At 42.2% G+C, this 27282-nt stretch overlaps 1 protein-coding gene across 2 annotated transcripts; it reads right to left on the bottom strand.

Moving 5' to 3' along the window:
- Positions 1-1054: 1054 nt before the first annotated feature.
- On the bottom strand, positions 1055-24701 carry LOC139397796 (xin actin-binding repeat-containing protein 2-like). 2 transcript variants are annotated; one of them, XM_071144228.1, is made up of 9 exons: positions 24313-24701; positions 19051-19628; positions 17962-18090; positions 16988-17080; positions 16654-16711; positions 14944-15032; positions 4603-14536; positions 2828-2958; positions 1055-2420 (listed from the first exon to the last, which is right to left on the bottom strand). In XM_071144228.1, exons 2-8 carry the CDS (start codon positions 19108-19110, stop codon positions 2867-2869), a joined length of 10455 nt encoding a protein of 3484 aa, XP_071000329.1. In that variant the 5' UTR covers positions 19111-19628; positions 24313-24701; the 3' UTR covers positions 1055-2420; positions 2828-2866. The 2 variants fall into 2 exon arrangements, with proteins under 2 accessions (XP_071000329.1, XP_071000337.1); XM_071144236.1 differs by lacking the exon at positions 19051-19628 and having other exon boundaries at positions 24313-24623.
- Between the last annotated feature and the right edge of the window lie 2581 nt (positions 24702-27282).

Genomic DNA, 27282 nt, shown 5'->3' with positions numbered 1-27282 from the left:
AGGGACGGCCAGGTCTTGGTAGATTTGCAGTGGTCTGATACTCCTTCCATTTCAATATTATCGCTTGCACAGTGCTCCTTGGGATGTTTAAAGCTTGGGAAATCTTTTTGTATCCAAATCCGGCTTTAAACTTCTTCACAACAGTATCTCGGACCTGCCTGGTGTGTTCCTTGTTCTTCATGATGCTCTCTGCGCTTTTAACGGACCTCTGAGACTATCACAGTGCAGGTGCATTTATACGGAGACTTGATTGCACACAGGTGGATTGTATTTATCATCATTAGTCATTTAGGTCAACATTGGATCATTCAGAGATCCTCACTGAACTTCTGAAGAGAGTTTGCTGCACTGAAAGTAAAGGGGCTGAATAATTTTGCACGCCCAATTTTTCAGTTTTTGATTTGTTAAAAAAGTTTGAAATATCCAATAAATGTCGTTCCACTTCATGATTGTGTCCCACTTGTTGTTGATTCTTCACAAAAAAATACAGTTTTATATCTTTATGTTTGAAGCCTGAAATGTGGCAAAAGGTCGCAAAGTTCAAGGGGGCCGAATACTTTCGCAAGGCACTGTATATGGTCATTAGAGAAAAATATGCACTTTATGTTTCTATAACATCATCACGTTAGACCTAATTAAACTAAAATGTTATGAAAAGCGGCTATACTAAACTTATTGGCCTAATAATATTCTGCTCGTATCGTGACCCCCCCGACGGCCTATCTGGTAAAATATTGTCTGTACGAGACCGGTCTGTGGTGCAAAAAAGGTTGGGGACCGCTGCCTTAGACTGATGTGCCTCTCGGGAGCCCAAAAGCTTACACAGCTTTTGAAAAGACCACCTGAAATGTACGCATGTTTTGGTGGGATCGAGTTTTCGCCTTCCATTCTGACATCACCATGCAATAAATTAGTTAATAGACCAATAGGAAATAGAGTTCCAGACCTCTCTGCCAATAACAACACATTTTCAGCTTTCCCTCCCACTCAGACCACTCCCAGACACTTGTAGCAAAATTCTGTCTTGAGAAATAACTCTTTGCTTCAGAAGCTATTTTGTTTCTTTTGGACCATTTTAATTGAAAACAATCACAGTAAGGTACTTAATTGTTACCCAGAAATGATTTGTTGATATAAAAACGTTTGCATTGGACCTTTAATTCATGTGAAAGAAGGCGATTGAGACTGACCAATTCAATGATTTTATTGCCCCTGGATCAGCAATACATTTGAATGAATTGTTGAGTAACCAGTCTCTTGTACAATTCTCTTATACAAAGCAAGGTAATCTAAAAAAAAAATTGCATTGCAAAATATGATATAAATGTCCAAAACAAACATGATGAATACCAATTAAGAGGATATATATTGTATATATTATAAAGAAAGTATTTCCAAGATCATTTTTACTAGGCTGCACACCAGGTGATAGAAAAAGGTAAATTTAAAAATGTTGATATGTTGAAAGAAAAAGCCAAGACAAATTTATGACTGTGTCTTAGATATCTACAATACTCTCTCCATGGACTTAAACTAATTGATAGATGACTGAACAAGGTAAATTTAACAAATCAATTACCCCGAAGATGTGAGCCCCGTTGAACTTATCAAAATTATATTTTATAGATCAATTAAACGTGACTAATGTGGGTCAATTCCATGTGAAATACAGAGCTAATGTCTTCAATTATCAAACTTGAAAGACCAATGAGGTTGGCCTCCTGAGCAAATTTCTAAGCATAACATTTCATGTTTCTCTCTGTCATTCTAGTCGTCTTTGCCTCAAACCCTAAGCACTTTCTGAACCATCTTCTTCCACTCTCACACAATATAAATATATACACAATTTCTACCATTCACATCTCCTTTCGTGTCTATTGCACTTGTACTTTTGTCCTTCAGTCTCAGACTTTTTCCAATTCCAACTGTCTCTTTGCCCTCATAGGTTGCCTTACCATCGACTGCTTGAAGTTTCTTCAGTTTTCTCTGGCATACATGATGCCTTTTTCTACCTGCCATGGTGGTGGAAATGCTCTCTTTCAAAGAGAGCTCCTGGAAATAACTTTCCTATGTTGTTGTTTGGGTGACTTCAGGGAATTGTCCTGCGGAGGCCATGGCGGCTTAGTTAGTCCTCACCTACTTTAAAGGATTTTTGTAGGGAGTGGGCTTGTAGAGGCCACACAACAGGTATCTTATTACTATTTTGTTTGTTCTCGTCATTTGATTTCATCAATTATTTTTCAAAGGTGTCTTTTTCAGTTGAGCCTATGCTGCTCTGTGAATTCCTCCAATCGAGTTGCTCTGAGGTGATGAGTCAGTGGTAAGTGTCTGTCCATATCCATTATCGTAGTTCCCTTTGGAGTTGTTTGTAGTGTGGTAAACAGCACAGATGTCCATGGAGAGAGACATAGTTGCCAAGGCTGGAGGAGACAGAACAAATTATTATTCAAAACAGTGAAGCTGATTCCACAATCATGTCATGTTATTGCTTAATTTGCAAACAGATTACAAGACAATTGGTGTCCTGTGTGCAGACACAAACTGTAGGAGCAAAACCATTTTTTTTTTTTAACTAGGCAAGTCAGTTAAGAACAAATTCTTATTTTCAATGACGGCCTAGGAACAGTGGGTTAACTGCCTGTTCAGGGGCAGAATGACAGATTTGTACCCTGTCAGCTCGGGGATATGAACTTGCAACCTTTTGATTACTAGTCCAATGCTCTAACCGCTAGGCTATCCAGCAACCCCCATTCAAGCACTGCTTACCAGTTCACAGCCAAAATCCACTTACTTTGAATTCACCTTGGTTGGGTGATATGTGCTTTACCTTCATTTATTTTGGCAGTGCTAGCAGCAGAAACAGGATTTATGGAATTTTTTTCTGTCCGCTATTAGAGCTTCCATCGGCTAGACCCTCCTCTGACACACAGTGCAACGCTCCGACTGGGGAATTCGAGTCTGCCAGAGAAAAGTTATCATTCTAGTATTTTTATACAACATACACAATGACTCAATAATATTAAGAAATGTTATCAAGGCATAATTATCATGATCATGCGTAGTATACGCTGAGTGTACAAAACATTAGGAACATCTGCTCTTTCCGTGACTAGACTGACCAGGTGAATCCAGTTGAAAGCTATGATCGCTTATTGATGTAACCTGTTAAATCCACTTCAATCAGTGTAGATGAAGGGGAGGAGACAGGTTAAAGAAGGATTTTTAAGATTTGAGACAATTGAGACATGGATTGTGTATGTGTGCCATTCAGAGGTTGAATGGGCAAGACAAAATATTTAAGTGCCTGGGTATGGTAGTAGGTGACAGGCGCACCGGTTTGTGTGTGTCAAGAACTGCAACGCTACTGGGTTTTTCATGCTCAACAGTTTCCCATGTGTATCAAGAATGGTCCATCACCCAAAGGACATCCAGCCAACTTGACACAACTGTGGGAAGCATTGAAGTCAACATGGGCCAGCATCCCTGTGGAACACTTTCGTGACATTGTAGAGTCCATGCCCTGACACATTTAGGCTATTCTGAGGTCAAACGGGGGGATGCAACTCATTATTCTTAATGTTTTGTACACTCCGTGTATATACTCTGTATATGTATACCAGCCTGGTCTCATAGACTAGATGTAGCATAGTCAACGTAAATCCGGAACACTCAAATAAGTATAAGATGTTACGATATGTTAAGATCGATGGTTACTAAAGGCAAAAAATAAAAGTAGGGTGGTTGGTCGTGTGGATGGGTAAGTCTAGCATCAAGTTCAAATCTCATCACGAACAACTTTAGCATTTTAGCTAATTAGCTATTTTTCAACTACTTACTACTTTTTAGCTTCTTTGCAACTACTTAGCATGTTAGCTAACCCTTCCCCTAACCCTAACCTTAACCCTTTTAGATAACCCTTCCCCTAACCCTAATCTTAACCCTTCAATTTAACTCCTAATCCTAACCATAACCCCTAACGTTAGCCAGCTAGCTAGTTTTGCAAATTCGTAACATATAGTACCTTTTTTTTAAAATTTGTAACATATTATATATTTTGCACATTTGTAACATATAATACAAAATGTAATTCGTAATATATCATATGAAATCGGTGATGGACATCCACAAATTAATACATATTGTGTCCTCGGATTTACATACAGAATAATACAAAATGCTCTGAGACTAGGTTGTGTATATACATCTTCAAACAAGTGCAATCACATTAAAGATTAAATCAAAAAAAAAAAATCAGAAATCTCAAACATTCTTTACTGATGGCAAACAGTATTGACCCAAACTTGTACTTTGTGTTGATTTTTATGGTCAAACATGAATGCTTGCATTTAAATAGGATGTGTGTGATTCTATTCCATAATGTCCCTCATGTTATCATCATATCATGCTTAGCTCTTGCTCTTTTGCCATGACTCATTCATTGAAGCATTAGTTCTTTGTCCATTCACAATAATCTCTCTCCATTTAAAATCAGGCACATGTAAAAATGTTAGGTCTCATTGAATATCGGAGAGGGCATTTTTACATGCCATTATATCCTGTTAGTTTCAAGTCCCATCATGCAGGCAGTACAACTGTCTTTACCAGTAACAACGGTCTTTGTTTGATGTGACACAACATGTGATGTTCTCTCCTCCGAAACACTGTAGCCGAGACTCTTGAAAACACTCTCACTCTCCATCCATGTTTTGTGGAAATTCCTCAGCAACTCTTCAGTGGAAGCCTCTTCCGGGGATTCAGACGGCGTCACCTCAGACCCCCCCCTTTTTTTTACCACGTCAGCATATGAGAAGGGGGCATGGTGGGTTATTGTGCTCTCTGAGTGCTGGGAAACAGTTGTGCTGCTCAATGATCCAATTGTCTTGTTGCCGAATTCATCTAAGCTTGAGAAATGCTCTGTGACTGACTTTTCAGAGAAGCCCGTTGGGTCTGCTGACATGATTTGCACTTCTTTCTGGGAAGGCAGGGGCGAGATCTGCCCGAAGCCCCTCTGTGTCTCCTGGGTGTTATCCTGCTTTGAACTATCTCTAGTGTTTTCACTCAGGTGTGACTCCAGCTCCTCCTGTTTATTTTTCTCCCCTTTGAAGGAGGGACTTTGCTCAACCATTTCAAAAACATTTTTAATAGCCTTGATGTCAAACGTTGGCATCTCTTGTTCTTGAATAACTGTATTTTCAGTCTCTGTATATTCCATCTCACTTTCACGTCTTTCTCTCATTGTGATAGGCTTTCTGACGTAAACTTTATCTTCCGGTGTTTCAAATTTGTTGACTAATCCTGACAAGTCCACCTTTGGAAGGTCCTCCTTCTCGTTCTCTTGGTTTTCTGGTTTGAGCTCCTCCATGTCTGGACCCAACCGCTCGGGGATGTCAATGGGATCCCTTCGAACATACGTCTTATTTACTTTAGCTTTATGAGCCTCTTCAAAAAACTCTCTCTTGTCTCTCACTGATGTAGTTGCTGCTAATGAGTTTGACATTTTTGAAGCTTCCATCAATTCTTTATCAGTTGACTTTGCAGATCCCACTATTTCAGCATTGTTCTCTGTGACCTTCTCAGATGTGCTTTGTGTGTCATCCTTACTCTCTTGGTTTGTTGTTTTGTGCTCCTCCCTGTCTGGGCCCAAGTGCTCTGGGATGTCGATGGGATCTTTTCGCACATTGGTCTTATTTACCTCAGCTTTTTGAGCATCTTCAAAAAACTCCCTCTTGTTTCTCACTGACATAGTCACCATTGACGAGTCTGACATTTCAGAAGCTTCCATGACTTCTTTATCCGTTTGATGGAATGACTCTTTATCTGTGACCTTTACATCAGCCTTTTGAGCCTCTTGAGTGACAATTGTTGCGTCTGACACTTCTGAAGTTCCCTCAGCTTGTGCCTCAATTTTGATCTGCCGATGGAATGATGCAGGGGATTCCACAATCTCAGATTTCTTTTCTGTGACTTGCATAGGAAGTAAAACTGGAGGCGGCGTCACCCCACGGGAAAGCTTGGCTGTAGTATCTTTTAGCCGCGCCAAGTTCTCTGCCCTAGAGAAGGTGGGAGAGGGTGTGGCCCTATTGATGCGTGTTGTAGGAGTTTCCGATTTGCGAGGGGGAGGTGTTGGGGGAGTGGCTGGTCTGTGCGCTAGGATAGGTGATGGGGTTATTCTCTGAGGAGAGTCAGTTCTCCGGGTAGATTCAATGGTAATAAAGGTTGGTGAGGGTGAGCGCATCCTTAGTAGTGGCGAGGGTGAGCGCATGGATTTTACACTCAACTCTTGCATTTTGCTTTCATGTGATGTTGCTTTGCTTTCCACAACTTTCTTTTGACTTTCAACTTTCAAAGAGCCAATACTTATTTTATGTATCCTTTGAGTTGCACCACCAACAATGATCTTTTTAGAAGTAGGTTCACACTCATGCTTCTCCAGATTAGTGTGGATCCCCTCTAAACACATCAACTTTGCCTTTGCTAGTTTTTTCACATACGAAACAATTTCTGTAAGCTTTTGTACATTATGCTCAACTGCAGTTCCCTCCAAATAAAGATTTTCCTCAGGACCAATGAGCCACTGTGGAATAGTATTGAGCAGTGTCTTCACAGATTTAGAATCTATTTTTCCTGAAGCTCCCTCTAACTCTGTTATATGCGAGATTAACTCCTGGGCATGTTCTCGTCTTTGAGAATCCTCAGTGCTCTCTGTTGAGGGCCTCGCAGGTTCCTTTCGGGCTGACATGTTTGTCATTTTTCCACTTTCCACTTTGACTGGAACATTTCTGTACTCTTCCTTTGGTTTCTCTTGGATCTGTTGGCTTCCTGTCAACTCTTTCTTCTTTTGCGATGGCTTGACCTGCTTTTCTACTTTAACTGTTCCCTGTTGCTGGACACTTTGATGAACTTTTCTTTCAACTTTGCTTTCAGTGATAATAACTTCCTTATGTACCTGGATCTGCTCCTCTTGATGGGCTGTTTGCATCTCCTGACATTGAGTGGAACTTTCAGAAAGAGATTTAGTTGATTCTGTGGTGGCAGCTCCATCTTTAGCTTTTGACTTCTTCTTCTTCTTCTTTCTTGCAGAAGTTTGAGTTGCTGGTTGGTTGTCTTTAATAGCAGGAGCTTTCTGACTGTCCTCCTTGACCTTGACGTCAGTCTGGGCATGTGTTTGCTCACTAGAAACCTTCAACTTTGTGACTTCCTTTACTTCCACCTTCACATCCTTCACCTGTGAAATGTTTTCTGTCTTAGTTTCATCTGGCTGTTTTGTTTCTTTTACTTCTACTTGCTTTTCTGTCCCTTTGGCCTTCTTCTTTTTGCCTGATTTGACATTAATTTCTGGGGTTAACTTTTCTACTTTGATAGGTTGATTAGCAACCTTCTCAGGTGCTTGTGATACAGAATTGTCATTTTTATTTTTGTCTTCTGAGGTTGATTTCGCTGCTTTGACATTTGTTTCTTGGGTTCCCTTTACTGTTTCGGTAGGCTGGTCAGAAACCTTCTCGGGAATTTGGGATGCAGAATTATCCTTGTTCTTTTTCTCCTCAGATTTATGAGAACCTTTATTTTTTACATCCTTCTGGACGTCTGTTTTTGTTCCTTGAGAGTAAACTTTAAAATTTTGAACATCTGCTTTTGTATTTTCAACTTTTTTAGCATCACTGGATAAGATCTGGACTTGAGAGCTACTTACAGCAGAGTGTGAGTGCTTGGCGGATGCTGAAGTTACCTGTTGTTTAGTTGCAGTAACTGTCTGTTGCTTTGTGGAGGAAATAGATGTGGTCTGGTGCTGAACTGAGACGACTTTGGATGTCTGATCAGAGACAATATGCTGTTTAGTTGCAGAAATAACCGCAGATTCAGGGAGATTTTTCCCATATACAGCAGAGATCAAAGTCTTGCTTGAAGTAGTATCTGAGATTTGCGCCTGCTTGGATAAATCAGATGATAGTGTGTCTGACTTAACATTAGTCACAGTCTTTTCAGCCACGTCTTGAGTGAAACCAAACGCCATGCTCTTTTTTGATTGCTTCATACCTGCCTCCTCAGTGGAAAGCATTTCAAGCGCAGCAGTGACTGACTCATGCATGAAAATGGGACTCGGTGTAGCAGGTGGTGTACTATCCACTTTCTGTTTTCTGTACTTTTCCTCTGCCTGTATTAATGGAGTTTTGAATTTAGTGGATCTCATGAAGGGAGGAGGAGAAGGTGGAGGAGTAAATCTTATAGGGGCGACGTAAACTTTCTTTAATGGTCGTGGTGATTCTGGGGGTTTTGGGATTTCAGACAAAACAGTTGATTGATTTTGAGTTTTGCTAATTTCCAACACAGATTTGTTGGCTGTGGTTGTATGTTTCTCCGAGGTTGCCTGTTGAATTTTCTGAATCTGACTGGTTGGTTCAAGTTTCGAGACTTGATGCAATGCAGGACCTTTCACCTTTTTGACCGTCATTTTTGTGGCTTTTGCTGGTGATGGATGAGGTGTCTGGTATGGCATAGAGTCCAGTTCATGCTGTGAGGGAGGGGGTGGAAGGAAATCCTGTGGTGGCGGAGGGAAATGATCAGGCTCAGAGTCAACAGGTGGTGGGGGAGGAGGAGTTGGGGGAGGAGGAAGGTCCAAGTCCAGCCTATTGATAGAGGATGCTGGGGTTAGGGATGATTGATCGTCACATGGTGGAGGTGGGGGAGGGAGAGAAAGTTCCGACTCAGACAATGTCCGTGTTGGGGTATGAACATTTGTTTTCACTTTGGTTTTATCTAGTCTGATCATACCCTTTCGACTTGAATTAAGGTTACGGAACTTAGTCTCCAAAGTTTTAATGCCATGGTTTTGAGTGATGGTCGTGTGTTGCATTACTGTCTTTGATTGTTGAGTAGTCTGTGATTCAGATGCATTGGTTGCGGTTTGAGTTGAGAGGGATTGATTCTCTTTTGAGTTCTCAGTTTTGGCCGAATTAGCTGTCTTTATTTTTTGTATGTTTCTCTGTGCTTCAATGCTTTGAGACTTCTTTTTAAGTGTCTCACTCTCAGTTTTGGTTGCAACAGAACATTCAGGGCTACCTTGCTGTGAACGCGATAGAGGGCTTCCATGCTGTGAGCGCAATGGAGATTTCACAGGGACTTTGACCCTTCTAGCTCCCACTCTGATTTTAGGAGCTGCACGCTGAGCTGATTCCAGCAAGGATTTGATTGTGCCTTTAACATCACCCTTTATCACCTCCTCTTTCTCTGGTTGAGTTTGTTCCTCCCCCGTCTCATGTACCTCATGTGTCTCGTAGAGTGACTTAATGGACATTTTCACATCACCCTCGAAGCTGGGCCTCCGTGTCATTCTTGGAGAAGCTGGTGGTTCCAATAAGAGCTCAATAGTGCCTCTCACATTTCCCTGAACATCTATTTCCTGTTGACATGTCCTTCTGTCATTAGAAGCATCTCGTAAACACTGCTTTGCTGTATGAATGTTACCCTTTACAATCTCTTCCTTCTCGATCGCCCTGACTGTTTGCTTTGCCTGCTCCAGGGATTTTAAGGTACCTTTGATGTCTCCAGGAACTAAATCTTCGATGACAACTTCAACTTTGGAGGTTGCCGATTTCTCTAGGGACTTCAGTGCTCCTTTGATGTTGCCGTGGACAATCTCTGTCTTTTCCACCTCTTTGGGCCGTCTATGGGCACACTCAAGGTGTCTTCTGGTTTCGTGTATGTTACCTCTCACCACCTCCTCTTTCTCTACAACCACTGTCTGATTTACAGACTGAGACAGTGAGTTCATAGCTGCTTTCAAATCACCCCTCACAATTTGCTCTTTTTGTAGGCCATCCAGTGAGTGTGTGGGTTCGCTCATGAAAACCTTGACGGATTTGCGAACATCTCCACACACTATGTCCTCTTCAACTACCGTACGCTCAATTTGTGCTCGACTACTGCCAAGAATGAGCTTTGTCCCCTTTATATCTCCTCTAATGATCTCCTCTTTCTCTATCTTTTCAGGTGGAGTCTCATCTGGCTCTACCTGGAGTTGTTTGAGATAGTCAAGCGCCCCAGATTCAATGCATGTGGAGTAAAAGTTTACGTTTCCCTTTTCTGTCTCATCCACCTTTATCCTCATCTGCTCTTGGTTTTCTGGGTTGGATAGTCTTTGGAGAGCATTCCTTATATTGCCTTTGATTATATCCTCTTTGTCAACACTGATGTCCTCTTGTTTATTTAGAAGAGAATAAATAGTCATTTGCACATCTCCCTTCTCATCCTCTTGAAGGAGTATACCACGTTTAGCAGATCCTCCCTCCTTGAGAAGATTGTTTACAGCTTCCTGGATGTCACCTCTTAATATTTCCTCCTTTTCCACATTGATGCCCCTCTCTTGGTTGAACAATTGATGCACTGTTGTACTGATATTACCCTTCTCCTCTAACTCTACCACTACTCCCCTCTCAATTGTTTCCCGACGGTTCAAAAGATTCATCATAATGTTGTTCAGATCACCGCTGATAATTTCCTCTCTTTGGATCTCTGGAGAATCTGTATTCATTAGCTGGTATTTTGCCATTCTAATGTCCCCAATTTCATCTGCTTCAATGAGTATTCCTTTTGAATTAACAATTTTCTGGCTATAAAGTTCCTCAAGGGTTCCTTTGATACTTTTACCTAGGATTTCTGACTTCTCAACACTGTTCTCATTAAAGTCATGGAATGGAGTTGTTTCAAACAGCCATGTTGTTGTCTTTACATCGGCTTTGGGGATCTCCTCTTGAACAACTACTGTATTGTCCTCATCTACCTCCTTTATATGGTCAAGGGGATTCTGTTCAAAGAGCCACACTGATTGTCTAACATCTCCCTTTAGGACCTCCTCTTTCATGACGGTTTCTATTAAATTCTCTTCGCTCTGGCTACGTATTTTATCCATTGTTTGAGTTTCAAACATCCATTTGGCTGTCCTGACATCACCTTTTTGGATTTCACTCACATTAACTGTTCGCACAGACTTCTGTGACAGCTCATCAGATTCAAAACGCTGTTTATTCATTCTAACATCTCCTCCTTGAATATCTTCAACGGTTTTAACTGACATTTTTATGTCCTCTGCAATCTTATCAAGAGGTTGTGTTTCAAATCTCCACTTGGCTGAAGTAACATCTCCTTTCTGAACATCCTCCTGTGTGACAGATTTGATTATATAGACCTCATCTGTATCCCTGATAGAATCAAGAGGCTTAGTTTCAAACAACCACCGGGACCCGATCACATCACCCTTCAATATCTCCTCGCTTGTGACAGTGGTGACCTCATGATAATGACCCTGTTTGTCTTGAATGGCATAAAGAGGCTGAGTTTCAAACATCATGGTGTAGTTCCTTACATCCCCTTTCTCTTCCTCTTCACGGGTGATTTTCTGCAACTTTGTGATATCCGTCTCTGTCTCCGAGGACACCTCCTGGATTTTGTCCAAGGAGTAGGTCTCAAAAATGAAACGGCCTTTGTCCACATTACCTCCTTGTACATCCATCACAGTGCGGGTCTCCAGAGCCTCTTCTTGGGTATCATGTATGGCATCTATCGACTGGTTCTCAAAGAGCCATTTGCAGTTCCCCACATTTCCTTTCTGGATGTCCTCTGATTGTGTAGTTTTGAGCATTTGCATAACCTCCTCAGATGTTGAGGTCATGATATCAGAGGACTGGTTCTCAAAGATATACTTAATTCTATTCACATCTCCTGACTGAATGTCTATATCAGTAACCCTCTTAAAACTTTCGTCCTCCCCTGTGATATTCTCGAGTTTTTCTGTCTCAAATAGAAAACGAGCCATTCGTACATCTTTGCCCTGGACATCTTCTTGATTTACTGTGCATGTTTGTAGAACAGTTTCGGTTTCATCTCGGATAGTGTCCAGTGCCTTTGTCTCAAACAACCACGTGCAGGTTTTTACATCTCCTTTGTGTACCTCCTCACTCTCATTTTCACTCTTCAACTCCTCCTTCTCGTATGGGACATTCATTAGTTTAGTCTCGAATAACCACTTACCGGTTTTAACATCACCTTTTACAATCTCAACACTTTCCTTGGTTGTAGTTTCCTCATCTTCAATATTGCTGAAGTATTTAATTGCATCAAGAGGCTGTGTTTCAAACAGCCACTTGGCAGTTTTAACATCACCAGACTCAACTTCTTTGGATATTCCTTTAATAATTTGGTAATTAGTGATACTTTCATCAAACTGGTCAATGGGGCGTGTTTCAAACATCCATTTGCAGCTTGTTACGTTTCCCTTGACAACCTCTTCTCGATGCACTGTTTTCACTTCGTGGTAATGGCCAGAGCTGTCTTGCATGGCGTACATTGGTGTAGACTCAAACAGATGTTTGTTAGATTTCACAGAGCCACATGTTACACCCTCCACGAGTATCTTTTGAGATTCATCCCATCTGGTTAAGTCTGTGGTTTCAAATATTTGCTTGTAGTTTGAGACATCCACTTTATCGATTTCCTCCAGGTTAATGGTTCGGACGACTTCCTTCTTTTCCTCTTTAATGTGCTCCAGGGGTTGACTTTCGAAAACCCACTTCTGGTGTCTCACATCCCCCTTCTCTTCATCAAGTCTCACCATTTTTTGTAGTTTCCCAACCTCAGCAAGGTCTTTTAAATTGTCAGCTGGAGCAGTTTCAAAGTAATGTTTAGCTGATCTGACATTGCCTCTGACAATTTCCGTCTTTGAAAAGGCTCTAACATTTGAATCATCTTTCAAGGTGTCCATTGGCTGAGTCTCAAATACCATGCAATTCTTACGGACATCTGCATTGTAGCTTGTACCTTCCTCTTCAGTCAGATTTTCAAAGTTCACAGTACGAATAGTCTCCTTCTTCTCATCTCTTATGTTCTCTAGTCGTTCATTCTCAAACATCCATTTTTGGTGCCTTACATCACCCTTCTCTTCTTCAGCTGCCACTACCTTTTTGAGCCTCCCTACCTCATTGATATCCTTCAAAGCTGCCTTGGGACTAGTCTCAAAGAAGTGTCTTGCAGATCTAACATTACCGCCAATAACGTCTTCGATAGTCGGGGGTCTCGCATTTGAATCATCTTTCAGAGAATCCATTGGCTGAGTTTCAAACGCTAAGCAATGTTTTCGGACATCAGCTCTGATTATCTCTTCCTTTTGCAGCGTCGGGCTTTCCCATTCATCTTTGTTAATGGAGTCTAAGGTCTTTGTCTCAAACAACCATCTACCCCTGTAAACATCTCCTTTGTAGTTGTCTTCCATGGACAGGCTACACACAAGTTTCACTGGGGCAGGGAGTCTATTAGTCATGTCCAGGGCTTGAGTATCAAAAAGCCAGGTTGATGTTCTAGTGTCCCCCTTCTCAGTCTCCACTTTGCGTATAGATGTTATCTCCAACATCTGGCCCGACTGTCCCATGAGGACACATATAAACTGAGTCTCAAATGTGCTTGTGATCGTCTTCACTTCTCCCTTTATATCCTCAAGCGCTGACCTCAGACTCAGGAGGTGACTGTCATCAATGGTCTCAGTATGACCTAACGTTTCCATGTACTGATATTCAAGCATGTATATGGTAGAGCTGCCATCTTCCTGGGTAAATACTATCTCTTTGGTTAGCTCTTCATCACCATGCATTTTGTTCAGGGTCTCCATAGGCTGGTTTTCAAACAACCAGGCTGCAGCACGGACATCTCCTTTGTCCAACTTATTGAATCTGTTTCTATATTTTGTTGAAGCTATGTTGTTGGATCCCAACGTGTCCATGGGCTTGGTCTCAAACATCCATGCTTTGCTTTTTACATCACTCCCAACAATCATCTCCTGTTCCATGTTTTGGTCGTCACCCTCATTTGAGGCGTCGTCTTTGATGGCATCCAGAGGTTTGTTCTCAAACATCCAGCGCATTGACTGCACCTCCCCTCTGAGGATCTCATCCCATTCCAGGTACTCTTCTTCTGGGCTAATGCAGTCGTTGGGGCTGCTACCGTTATCCTCGTATATATACCTGGTCTCCCCCGTGAACTCCTCCTGACTCCCCTGTCGGATGTTCTCATACTCAGCCGCATCACTATACATCTCTATGTTTTTACGAACCTCAGGATGGATATGCTTGTAAAGGCGCTTCAACTCATACTGGTTTCTCTGCCTGAAGTATTCCTGTCTACTGAGTGGACGTTTAGAGGGGTAAGCTGATTCCGGAGGCTCAGGTGAGTAGTAGCACTCTACTGGCATATCTGGACTTTCTGATGGGACCTGCAGTAAGTCTGGGGGTGGAGGTGGGAGGTACTCTAAGTCTTCTGGAGGTGGCGGAGGGAAATATTCTGTATTCTCGTAGTCAACAGCAACAGCAGATGTGTCCTCTATTGCTTCAGTAGCAGAATCTTCCCATATCTCACTTGATGAAACATTATGTATCTCACTTGATGAGAAATTCTGTATATTACTTGACGATAAATTGTGTATCTCACTTGTTGAGACTTGTTTTTGTGATACATTTGAGGCCCACTGAGACCTATTGATGTCAGCTCGGCCAATCTTTTTGGGAAGAAAATAATGATTGGGGTCATTAGAGGTCCCTGACATGTTTTCAGAAACAAAATTGAATGCAAACATTACATGTATATATAGCGTGCCAACTCTTTGTTTGTCACTAATTGTCAATATCCAGTCTCATTGTTATTAACTGAGGGATTGGTGCCTGACATGGTTTAATTGAAGAATCTTGATCATTTTTAAAACAAGCTAAGAGAAAACGTCTTATAGTGTTATTAAACAAGCTGTATTTACACATTAGCTACACTGCAACAAATTTCAATTCAAAGTTAATAACTTGTTCGGCAATGGTGATAAAAAGCAGAAGGGTTTGTGTGTAACCTAAGCCAAAATGATGCAGTTTCTGTCCACTTAAGTAAAACGGGTTTAAGACAAGCATGTCCAATTACCTTCATTGGCTTGCTTGGGGCAGCTTCCTCGATGGTTCTCTCAAAATGATCTCTCAATTCCTTGGTTGTAAGTCTAGGACCTTCCTCCTCTAACAATGTCAAGAGGACAAAGCAATATAGAGTGCATTCAGAAAGTATTCAGACCCATTGATTTTTCTCACGTTTTGTTACGTCTCAGCCTCATTCTAAAATGTATTACATTGTTTTTCCCCCTCATCAATCTACACACAATACCCCATAAACAGGTTTTAGACATTTTTGCAAATGTGTGTGACACTACAAGCTTGGCACACTTGTATTTGGGGAGTTTCTCCCGTTTTTCTTTGCAGATCCTCTCAAGCTCTGTCAGGTTGGATGGGAAGTGTCGCTGCACAACTATTTTCAGGTCTCTCCAGAGATGTTAGATCGGGTTCAATTCCAGGCTCTGGTTGGGCCACTCAAGGACATTCAGAGACTTGTCCCGAAGCCACTCGTGCGTTGTCTTGGCTGTTTGCTTAGGGTCGTTGTCCTGTTGAAAGGTGAACCTTTGCCCCAGTCTGAGGTCCTGAGTAGTCTGGAGCAGGTTTTCCTCTGTACTTGGCTCCGTTCATCTTTCACTCGATCCTGACTTGCCCCCCAGTCCCTGCCACTGAAAAACATCCCCACAGTATGATGCTGGCACCACCATGCTTCACTGTTGGGATGGTGTCAGGTTTCCTCCAGACGTGACTCTTGGCATTTAGGCCAAAGAGTTTAATTTTGGTTTCATCAGACCAGGGAATCTTGTTTCTCCTGGTCTGAGAATCCTTTAGGTGCCTTTTGGCAAACTCCAAGTGGGCCGTCATGTGCCTTTTAATGAGGAGTGCCTTCCGTCTGGCCACTCTACCATAAAGGCCTGATTGGTGGAGTGCTGCAGAGATGGTTGTCCTTCTGGATGTTTCTCCCATCTCCACAGATTAATTCTGGAGCTCTGTCAGAGTGACCATTTGGTTCTCTGTCACCTCCCTTACCAAGGCCCTTCTCCCCCGATTGCTCAGTTTGGCCGGATGGCCAGCTCTAGGAAGAGTCTTGGTGGTTACAAACTTCTTCCATGTAAGAATGATGGAGGCCACTGTGTTCTTGGGGACCTTCAATGCTGCAGACAGTTTTTAGTACCCTTCCCCAGATCTGTGCCTCGACACAATCCTGTCTCGGAGCTCTACGGACAATTCCTTCGACCTCATAGCTTGATTTTTGCTCTGACATGCACTATCAACTCTGGGACCTTATATAGACAGGTGTGTGCCTTTCCAAATCATGTCCAATCAATTGAATTTACCACAGGTGGACTCCAATCAAGTTGTAGAAACATCTCAAGGATGGTCAATGGAAACAGGATGCACCTGAGCTCAATTTCGAATCTCATAGCAAAGGGTCTGAAAACTTATGTAATAAGGTATTTCTGTTTTTTTGTTATATACATTTTGCAATAATTTCTATAAACCTGTTTTGACTTTGTCATCGTGGGGTATTGTGTGTAGATTGATGAGGAAAACATGTTTTAAATCCATTTTAGAATAAGGTTGTAACGTAACAAAATGTGGACAAACGGATGGGGTCTGAATACTTTCTGAATGCAAGATTCATCCATCAACCTCATGATTTAATTAAAAATAATTTTAACAGTGTTATTTATCTTAATGATGTGCATACTGTAAAATATGACGAACATAAACTGTAGCAACATCCTACCTGCTTCATTGTTATGGTTGTTTTCATAACTGGAGGCCAAGTTTTCTTCATGTGTGACCTGTATCAGAATGGCAGTCTATTAGGACAATTTCCACATGTAAAGCGAATCTGTGTTATGTAATGGCCATTAACTGAATGATCAAGCTGTTTAGAGTTAATCCACTCTCTACTAGGTCTCTTGTTGTCAGCGTACTGACCGTGGTCAGTAAAGATCTTTTCTCTAATGAAAAAGTTTTTACAATTGTTAACACATATAAGGCATTAACGTCTGGGTTTTCAGCCCAGCTTCACTGTTGTGTGATGACTCAGACGTATCCAGAAGGTCTACATGTACCTGTTCATCCTGATGGGAAATAGCCTGCTGAGAGGCTGGGATGACTTCCCTGGAGCTGCTCATCATTGTCAACTCAGAGTTCAATTCCACTTCCTGTGAGATCGAAGACATTGGCTATCACATAAAGGCACACACACACACACGCACACACACGCACGCACACAGGCACACGCACACAGGCACACACACACACACACAGGCACGCACACACGCTCAGACACACACACATACAGCAGGGAATGGCTCACACTCATTGACAGCCCAGCACAAGCAGCAGCGGCAGTGAGTTTAATTAATGCTCAAACAGTAGCAGATAGAGTGTGCATCACTGAGAACAATATGGGATAGAAGCTTGATAATTAGATGGCTTACTGCAGTTAAATTACACTAATCACAGACAAAGAGAGGATGACAGACGAGAAGGGACAGTTCCATGGATGGTTCACCTTAATCAAACACAGTAGCTTCACCTTAATCAAACACGGTAGCTATCACAATGAATACAGGGACAAAGAATACTTCATTTGTTTCATGCCCCTTTGTGTCTCTTCAGCTGAGGATTCCAAGCTATACACATAGTGGCAATTAAAGCAGTAGCAATGTGAGTGTGAAATCCAGGGGTTTTGACAGACACGGGGATCTGTATTCTTCTCCATTGCCAAGTTGGCCAGCACTGTCTAGCAGTCCATCAAATGAAATCTAACATCTGTACTTTAAGCCTTTGGAGAAAAATAATACAGCAGCAGGCACCTCCCCAGCATTTTCAATAATTGACTATTCGCCCAGATTTGTGGTCGCTCCCTGAGTGAGTGACTTACACTCGGCAGGGGACGTAATGCGGGCAGGGACACAGTGGTGCGGATGGATGGATAGCTAGATTGTAGGCTGGGATTTAACCAGCGTAGGTCATACCACATCTGCGCGTTCCCCCCATACACCGCATGCCTGAGATTAGCCTGCATTAATTACAGTACCTGCACCTCTCTGTGGCGGAAGAGGAACTGGGTGACGTTGTGCGATGTGGCAGTTTCCTGGGTCTCGAATTGTGCCCTGATGCCGGCGAGCCCCCCAGGCACGGAGCAGACCTCCGACTCCTCCATGACCTAATGAAGCGGTGAAACATCATTAGCTGCCTGCATGTCTACATGGCCTGGGATCAGACTTATGCCTGATATGCCTATTGAACTTGGGTTTCATTGCAGACTTCTGCAAATTCATAGAAAATACTGGAGCAGCCAGTACTGAGACTGCAGAGTGTTTACACACACAGATGCACACACACACACACATGCCCATTTCAATGTAGGCCTCCTGACACCATGTGGCATTATGTTTACACAATGGCAGAGCAATCTTTCTAGTTGCTTGCTTTTTGGGGGTGGTGCGTCACAGCATGTTGTCCAGGCAGATAGTTGTTTTGCCCACCCTGCAGAGTGGAGTTGACAGCTTTTGAGGTCTAAAACATGACTAATGGGATCCTGCAGGGGGCACAGATTGCCCATTGTGTTGCCTGTCTGCCCTTGTTTCCACTCTGAGCCCCATGAGAGGAGTCATGTTTCCGTGGGTCTGCAGGGCCACTGAACTCTCCCACTGGTCAGCTGTCATCACTTTCCACTAACATAGCACCACAAAGCCATCAGTGGCTTTCACAACAATCACAACACTTTGACTCTTTCTTTGCATGACTGCAACTGCTTAAGAACATGCTCGGAATGATCTACTGTGAATACCAGAATTATGCAACCTGATTCAAAATGTGGAATAAATGACTTCTAGACTGCAAAATCTAACGTCCCAAGTCCTTACAGTCACACTAAACATGGCAGGGTTAAACAGGGTGGGCATGACGAAATACACAATTCATCTAAAAATTATGTAGTTGGCTCATTACAATGGACACTAAAAATATATATTTAAAAAAAATCTTATCACCTACATTGTTAGAGGCTTCTATGGTTAGGTATGTCAGTAAGTCAGGTAGTACGGCCTAAAACTGGTCATTGAAGAATACATCCATAAATGTATGACCATATCTTTATCATGTATTGTGTGTGCCTGCCTACCCCGCTGGAGAAGATGTTGTCATGCTGCTTGGAGTCAGCTGCCTGCTGATACATGGCCATGGGTACGGTCAGTGGATCCTGGTGTCAGTGGATCCTGGTGTCAGTGGCTACTGGTGTCAGTGGATCCTGGTGTCAGTGGCTACTGGTGTCAGTGGATCCTAGTGTCAGTGGATCCTGGTGTCAGTGGCTACTGGTGTCAGTGGCTACTGGTGTCAGTGGCTACTGGTGTCAGTGGATCCTGGTGTCAGTGGATCCTGGTGTCAGTGGCTACTGGTGTCAGTGGATCCTGGTGTCAGTGGCTACTGGTGTCAGTGGATCCTGGTGTCAGTGGATCCTGGTGTCAGTGGCTACTGGTGTCAGTGGATCCTGGTGTCAGTGGATCCTGGTGTCAGTGGCTACTGGTGTCAGTGGGTACTGGTGGTCAATATATCCTGGTGTCAGTGGATCCTGGTGTCAGGAGGTCTTGTCAGTTGGTTCCTGTCAATGGGATCTGAGTCTTCAGAGTGAATCCTGTTCCTCTGAGTTCACAGCTTCCTCAGGAAGTCCTAACCTGGTTGTTACACCTGCGCTGCCAGCAGCTAAGGGAACAACCGTCATTAATTATAACATTTACCCAACAGTCTATGCTATACACAATCACATGGTTGGACTATTTCACTAGTAGAGCATTTAGGGCAATGTGTTGTCTGTGACCAGCGTTGAGTTGCCATGGGGGCGATAATAAGCTTGCTTATGAAAGAGGTGCATTACATGGAGTTGCAGAATATCAATTGCCCCACAAGCCGTCTGATCTCGCGGGTTTACATGGATATTCGCTTCGCAAAGCGCGCGAGATCAGGCGGCTTTGCAGAGCTACAATATCAATACCTCCCTCACCAGTTCAAATAGGGGACACAGATTTAAGAGAAGGAGATCTATTTTGTAGCTACACAGTACATTTATAAAGGGAACAGTGCAATCACATGGCATGCTTTCGACTGTTAACATACATTAAATGAGTGCAAACTGGTGACAATTGTTTTAATACAGCTGAAGACCTTACAACGAGTTTACAGTCCAATCTTAAAGCACAGGGATAGACAGTATGTTCGCTTTATGTGCCATTCTGCCATTTGGCATTATTTTAAAGGAAGGGTACATACACAAACATCCACATGAATGACTGGCAACTGCAATCTTTAAATCTAACATTGACAGTAGACTATAATTTTTTGTTCTGTAATCAACATCGTGACATGGAGAGTGGGTGAAGTCATTCTTTGTTGTAACTGTTTCTTACACAGCGACCATACACATCCAGGAGAAAGGGAATTCACAGTGTTTCCCATGAGGGTGCACAGGTGCTCTAGTGAATGAGACAGTCCCTCTCCAACACAGGAGCATCATTCAAATCAATTACAGCCGTCCCAGTGGATGGTCAATTAAACAGTGGGAGAATAAAGATTTATGTTTGTCGGTGTGCTGTAAAACATGGTTATGGTAATGTTTCCCTGACACCCCAAACTGTTTATAACCCACACAGAGTGCACATTAGCCTTGGTGCTGAGCCAGCATGGACACCTCATGACATGTGATGGGGGCATACTTCAGCTCTGGTGGTCTGGTTTTAGGGAAGCATGGATGCACAGTTTCACGTTGCACTACAGAGGCACTAAAGATAATTTGGGGTTTGTGGAACATACAGCACCGTAAAAGCATCACTTTGGAATCACGTAAGGGACACTTATTAAGAGGAAAGTCCTAATTCATGAGAATTTCAGTTTTTTTTTAATTGGCAGGCTGTATGAAGCCTAATCAGCATGAATCAAATTAAAAACAGATTCAACGTGCATTACACAAAGTTGGATCTCTGTACAGCCACAAATGGTTGCTTTCTCAAACTGAATGAAAAATGAAGAATACCATCAGCAAAAAATAGACTGGAGATGATATTTCACTTACATAATATGAATTATGACAGGAAATTATAGATTTAATCACTTCAAATCAAACTGTATTTCATAGCTTTAAATGCTGTAAATAATATATTTTTTTATCTGAAGGATATGCATACTGCCTTGAAGCCACAAATAGGCTAGTCACTGTTACACTTATCTATTTGTGCTCTAAACATTCTATAAACGTATTTGAGACTATAAACGTTTGATCACCCAGGAAGACAATGAAAACCTAATGATAGGCGTACATAGTCCTGCTGGGGATTGATGCTGTTGATAAGTACAGTATCATAGGATTGTGTGGACAAGACAGTGTTGGGGCAAAGCTGTAACGGACCATCTATTTTAGCCTAGAGGCATGATCAGCATGCTAGTGTAAACCTATCAGCCTGTCAAGAGGGATGGGAGCGGGACAAGCATAGCCACCTCCCAAAATAAGATACGTTTCGCCCTGGTCCAACACCATAAATCCAGGTAGCTTCAACATACAGTGCCTTGCGAAAGTATTCGGCCCCCTTGAACTTTGTGACCTTTTGCCACATTTCAGGCTTCAAACATAAATATATAAAACTGTATTTTTTTGTGAAGAATCAACAACAAGTGGGACACAATCATGAAGTGGAATGACATTTATTGGATATTTCAAACTTTTTTAACAAATCAAAAACTGAAAAATTGGGCGTGCAAAATTATTCAGCCCCTTTACTTTCAGTGCAGCAAACTCTCTCCAGAAGTTCATTGAGGATCTCTGAATGATCCAATGTTGACCTAAATGACTAATGATGATAAATACAATCCACCTGTGTGTAATCAAGTCTCCGTATAAATGCACCTGCACTGTGATAGTTTCAGAGGTCCGTTAAAAGCGCAGAGAGCATCATGAAGAACAAGGAACACACCAGGCAGGTCCGAGATACTGTTGTGAAGAAGTTTAAAGCCGGATTTGGATACAAAAAGATTTCCCAAGCTTTAAACATCCCAAGGAGCACTGTGCAAGCGATAATATTGAAATGGAAGGAGTATCAGACCACTGCAAATCTACCAAGACCTGGCCGTCCCTCTAAACTTTCAGCTCATACAAGGAGAAGACTGATCAGAGATGCAGCCAAGAGGCCCATGATCACTCTAGATGAACTGCAGAGATCTACAGCTGAGGTGGGAGACTCTGTCCATAGGACAACAATCAGTCGTATATTGCACAAATCTGGCCTTTATGGAAGAGTGGCAAGAAGAAAGCCATTTCTTAAAGATATCCATAAAAAGTGTCGTTTAAAGTTTGCCACATGTCACCTGGGAGACACACCAAACACGTGGAAAAAGGTGCTCTGGTCAGATGAAACCAAAATTGAACTTTTTGGCAACAATGCAAAACGTTATGTTTGGCGTAAAAGCAACACAGCTGAACACACCATCCCCACTGTCAAACATGGTGGTGGCAGCATCATGGTTTGGGCCTGCTTTTCTTCAGCAGGGACAGGGAAGATGGTTAAAATTGATGGGAAGATGGATGGAGACAAATACAGGACCATTCTGGAAGAAAACCTGATGGAGTCTGCAAAAGACCTGAGACTGGGACGGAGATTTGTCTTCCAACAAGACAATGATCCAAAACATAAAGCAAAATCTACAATGGAATGGTTCAAAAATAAACATATCCAGGTGTTAGAATGGCCAAGTCAAAGTCCAGACCTGAATCCAATCGAGAATCTGTGGAAAGAACTGAAAACTGCTGTTCACAAATGCTCTTCATCCAACCTCACTGAGCTCGAGCTGTTTTGCAAGGAGGAATGGGAAAAAATGTCAGTCTCTCGATGTGCAAAACTGATAGAGACATACCCCAAGCGACTTACAGCTGTAATCGCAGCAAAAGGTGGCGCTACAAAGTATTAACTTAAGGGGGCTGAATAATTTTGCACGCCCAATTTTTCAGTTTTTGATTTGTTAAAAAAGTTTAAAATATCCAATAAATGTCGTTCCACTTCATGATTGTGTCCCACTGGTTGTTGATTCTTCACAAAAAATACAGTTTTATATCTTTATGTTTGAAGCCTGAAATGTGGCAAAAGGTCGTAAAGTTCAAGGGGGCCGAATACTTTCGCAAGGCACTGTACCTGGCGCCATAGGACATTTTTCTTATATCAGATATAGGAGAAAGTTCAATCTCTACCATTGCCTTTGGCAACTGGAGGCCATGCAGCTATAATGTTAATTAAGGATTTTGGAAACTGTAAGGCCCAGAAATGTGTCAACAATCTTTGGATATCTTGTGACATGTTATGTTCAGTTGAGAGCTCACATAACAGGAAAGTGAAGTAATCTAGGCGCCAACTACCTGCAAAAATAAATCCAACCTATTTTAAACTTTGGAGTCTTGCAGAGTCGTATTTCTCAGTGAGAGCTGGAGACAAACTGGGAGGACAAGATTTTTAATGCTTGGAAGACCCATTTCCAGAATCGTGACACTGTCCTGTTTTGGACTTACAGTAATATGTAAATACATTTTTTGTGTGTCTGAGGTCACACCTACAATGTTCTTACCTCCATACATCAAGTGAGTTTAATTGTATTTGCCATTCAAAACTCTCAGTAGTCTATGGCAGTAATAACCTTCTGAGGAACTGTTTTCAGACAGACAGGAGCCTTGCTTTTGGTATGCAGAGCTCAAAAGCTATATTGAACTCAGCTGTGGTCTATGACATCAACACAGCTATCTGCGATTATGAGACAAGGAATGACAGTCTGTCCACTTGGGCAATAAGGCTACAGAGGCGAATCCAGTATTTTCCAGATAAAAATGCAGTTCACATTACTCAAGGTTAGCTTACTGTCCGAATCCAAAATATTTAATTACAGTTCTACTGGCCCTTGGGAAGTTCTGATTTGCCTGTTACTTCGCAAGAAAGAACCTCAAAGACAATGTCTGCTCTGTGAGGAAAATAATAAGGCTTTCAAACAGCACAAGAACAAAACCTTGCCCCTCAGCTCTCCTTCTAACTACTAGTTATGTCCATGCATTAAATAACATAATCGAATACTGACACATAATGAAAACATGGGAGAAGGAGAACTAAAGCACATTTTTATTTCTCCACTGCGAATATTAATTCAACTGTTCTGCTTCCTAACATCATATTAATGACTGAAATCAATGAATACTACATGACTCAGAAAGCCTATGATGTGCAAAAGTAGCAAACGGAGCCATTTATGCATGCATCAATGAATCACTTTTGAATGGCTTATGAACAACAACATTAGCTATGTAGAAGTCAAAGACCACCCAACCAACACAGACAAAGTTGCTCCAAGACGCTTCTCCACCTACCAGGTCTGTGAAAAATAGAAAAATGCAACTCAGTCGATAGAATCCCACAGGAAGGCCACTGAAACCCCTGGCCCGCAGGGCGTCTTTCCTCGCCACAAGTCAAATCCCTTTTGGCGTTGGAGTCCAGCTCCAGCAGTACGTGATCACCTCTGTCCAACGAGCAGACAGTGACAGCTGATTTTATTTTAGACCCCCCCCCCCCCCTCCGTAAGATGGGCCAGAGGTGCTTTTTTTAGAGGGTGAGGCCTTGGTGCCTTCCATGTTGAGTCCGGGGAATATACATGTGAATACTTCCTAGGCCACCCTCTTTTACAGCCTACTCTACTAATAAATCCGAACACTGCAGTTTCATCATCACAGATTCCATCATAGCTCACTGTCCACTCTGCAACTACAGCTGTCATCATGACCTATTTATACACGCCAAAAACATACACATTCAGTCATATATCTAATGCTTTAGGTATCTCTACCGTTCTACAGTCTTAAATTACCCCTCGCAGCGTGAGCTGCTCGATCCCAGGAAAGTGCTGCTCATTTGAATGATAACAGTTACAGTTAGAGAGAAATCGGACCCATGTGATGCGTCATCCAGGGGTTTGGAATGGGGTCAGCGGTGATGTAATGCTAAAGGCAGATATTGCAAGAGACACCTGAGGTTCGGAGAGCTCTCGCTCCTCTCACTCCTCTCATTTGTCCTCTTTAGCCCAGCTGGAGTGCAGCGGTGCTAGGCTGACTCTGCTATGCCCTGAAGGCCGGGGATGTGTGGAGGCCAGACGTGGCAGCCATGCATCACCGCAGGGCCCGTCTACCCCATGTGTAACCCACACCCGCCTCTCTATATGTCACCTGCCCTAAAGAACCCCGTCTGACGCATTCCTACCGCCGCCACTCTACACGGAAACCTAAGATCTTTCGAACACCACACTCTCCAATGAATCTTGATCATGGAGACAGCCTCAATTCATTTGAGACAGGACGCTTCTCGTGGCTTGAGTAAATGTCCAAACAACAAGTCACATTACTCTTAAAGGGTAGGGAGGTGCCGAAGTTAGTTATCCATTCAATCTCAGTGAGTGAAAGAAACTGTCAATGTGAATACAATCAGCCAACTTTCAGGGAATTTATTAAGCCTCATCTTATTTTCATAGCGGCTCTTTTTATTCTGCTTGGAGTTAGTTCTCTGATCCATAACAGAGGGGTAAGTCATGCAGAGTGGTGGAGAGGAGGCAGCAGCAGCCTCTCCACTAGCAGAGCCTGTCAGGTAGACCCATTCCCATACCCAGCCCCTCACTGGAGATAAGAAGGGACTTCCATCAGACACTAAAGCCTTGTTCACATTGGTTTGAAGTGACTCAAATCCTATTTCTTTGCATATCCTGAACAGCCAAAAAAGCACATGGAATTGGATATTTCAAGCCACAGATACATATCTGATTCCTGGCCATGTGACATGTCTGAACGGTCAAATCTGATTTATTTGCCCTCGTGTGGTTTTTAGACTGTTATTTGGCATATCTTGTTGGTCACTAGCTACTCTGTTGACAGTTTGACAAGAACATGTGGAAGATAACTAGGTGTTAATTGTTTACAAACACATTAGTGAACGTGCTAGAGAGCTAAACAGCTAACGTTACCTGGCTAGCTAGTTGACTGGTGTGGCTAGCTAGCTAGTTGACTGGTGTGGCTAGCTAGCTAGTTGACTGGTGTGGATAGCCAAAAAGGACTCGTTTTAAAAGTTGGATAATTTTTTTCCTTTGAGGCTTTAAAAGTGTTCTTACACTATGATTTTGAACATGCAAATCAACTGGGAAACATCCATGGCAGTCATTGTTGTTACGTTAGCTTGCTACACAACTTTTGAGTGATAGGAAGCACGAGCACCACCAACAATATGCCTTCACCACTGCTCACATGCCCGTCATTACTATGACAACTAGCATAGCCATGTCAGCAAATGACTGCTGTCAGAACACACACAAATCCGATTTGGTCACATGTAACTTGCTGTTTGGACAGTCAATAATCCAAAACGGATTTGAAAAACAAAACTGATTTGAGCGTTAAGACACGCAGTGTGAACAAGGCTTTAGAGCCTTTGCATATCACTGAACAGATGTCAAGCGTGCCAGGAAAGGAATAATGCGCTAACTGTTTCAGAGACAGTATCTTTCACTACCTCTGCTCCATGGGATAAGTGCCATGCTGTCTTTCATTCTGGCCCCAGATACATGCTACTATGAGTTACTGTTTCTCTACAGACAGCTTTAGAATACAGTAGGACAGAACCCTATACATACTGTAGGTAACAATACAGTCTGGGATTATGTAAGCGTACAGTATGTTTATATTAGCCTACTGGTAAGGACAGACAAGCACACTATGCATAATATCTTACATATGAAAACTCAGCAAACAATCTAAACTGGTCTCAAGAGAAACTGCAGCGTGAGCTCATTCATTGCCCTTTACTTAAATCAACAGACAATGTTTCCCATAAAGGAAAATGTTGAAATTCATATATTTGTCACTGCCTGCTGCAGAGAACACAATGTACAGTATCAAAATGCATTTACATCTTTCATAAAGGGACATTTTCTCTTCTTGAACGGCTCTTTTTGTTGAGCGTTGGGGATTGCATCGCAGAAAGAGACGTTCATTTGGCTCCTTGATTTGCATACTGCTACTGCTTTTTGAGCTTCAAACAAAGATTATCTGCAAAATGTTTAAAAAAAAATAATTATCTGAAGACGGTGAATCGTCACTGCAGATACAATAAATAGTGGGGAGAGCACGTCATTCTGGTCCACGCTCATTTTTGCACTACTGTTCAAAAGTGTATGGTCACTTAGAAATGTCCTTGTTTTCGAAAGAAAAGCAAATTTTTTGTCCATTAAAATAGCATCAAATTGATAAGAAATACAGTGTAGACATTGTTAATATTGTAAATGACTATTCTATCTTGAAAAG

This window comes from Oncorhynchus clarkii, chromosome 3, assembly GCF_045791955.1.
Source record: "Oncorhynchus clarkii lewisi isolate Uvic-CL-2024 chromosome 3, UVic_Ocla_1.0, whole genome shotgun sequence".
NCBI classification, from domain to species: Eukaryota; Metazoa; Chordata; class Actinopteri; order Salmoniformes; family Salmonidae; genus Oncorhynchus; species Oncorhynchus clarkii.
Note: the sequence above shows the minus strand (reverse complement) of the source record. Positions and strands in the feature narration are given on the sequence as shown.

Coding starts and splice junctions, on each gene's coding strand:
- LOC139397796 (XM_071144228.1), bottom strand. CDS start 19,110: ATGGCCATGTATCAGCAGGCAGCTGACTCCAAGCAGCATGACAACATC. Junction 16,712..16,987: donor TTTCCCATCAGGATGAACAG/GTACATGTAGAC, acceptor ATTCTGATACAG/GTCACACATGAAGAAAACTT. Junction 14,537..14,943: donor CCCCAAGCAAGCCAATGAAG/GTAATTGGACAT, acceptor CTTCCCAAAAAG/ATTGGCCGAGCTGACATCAA.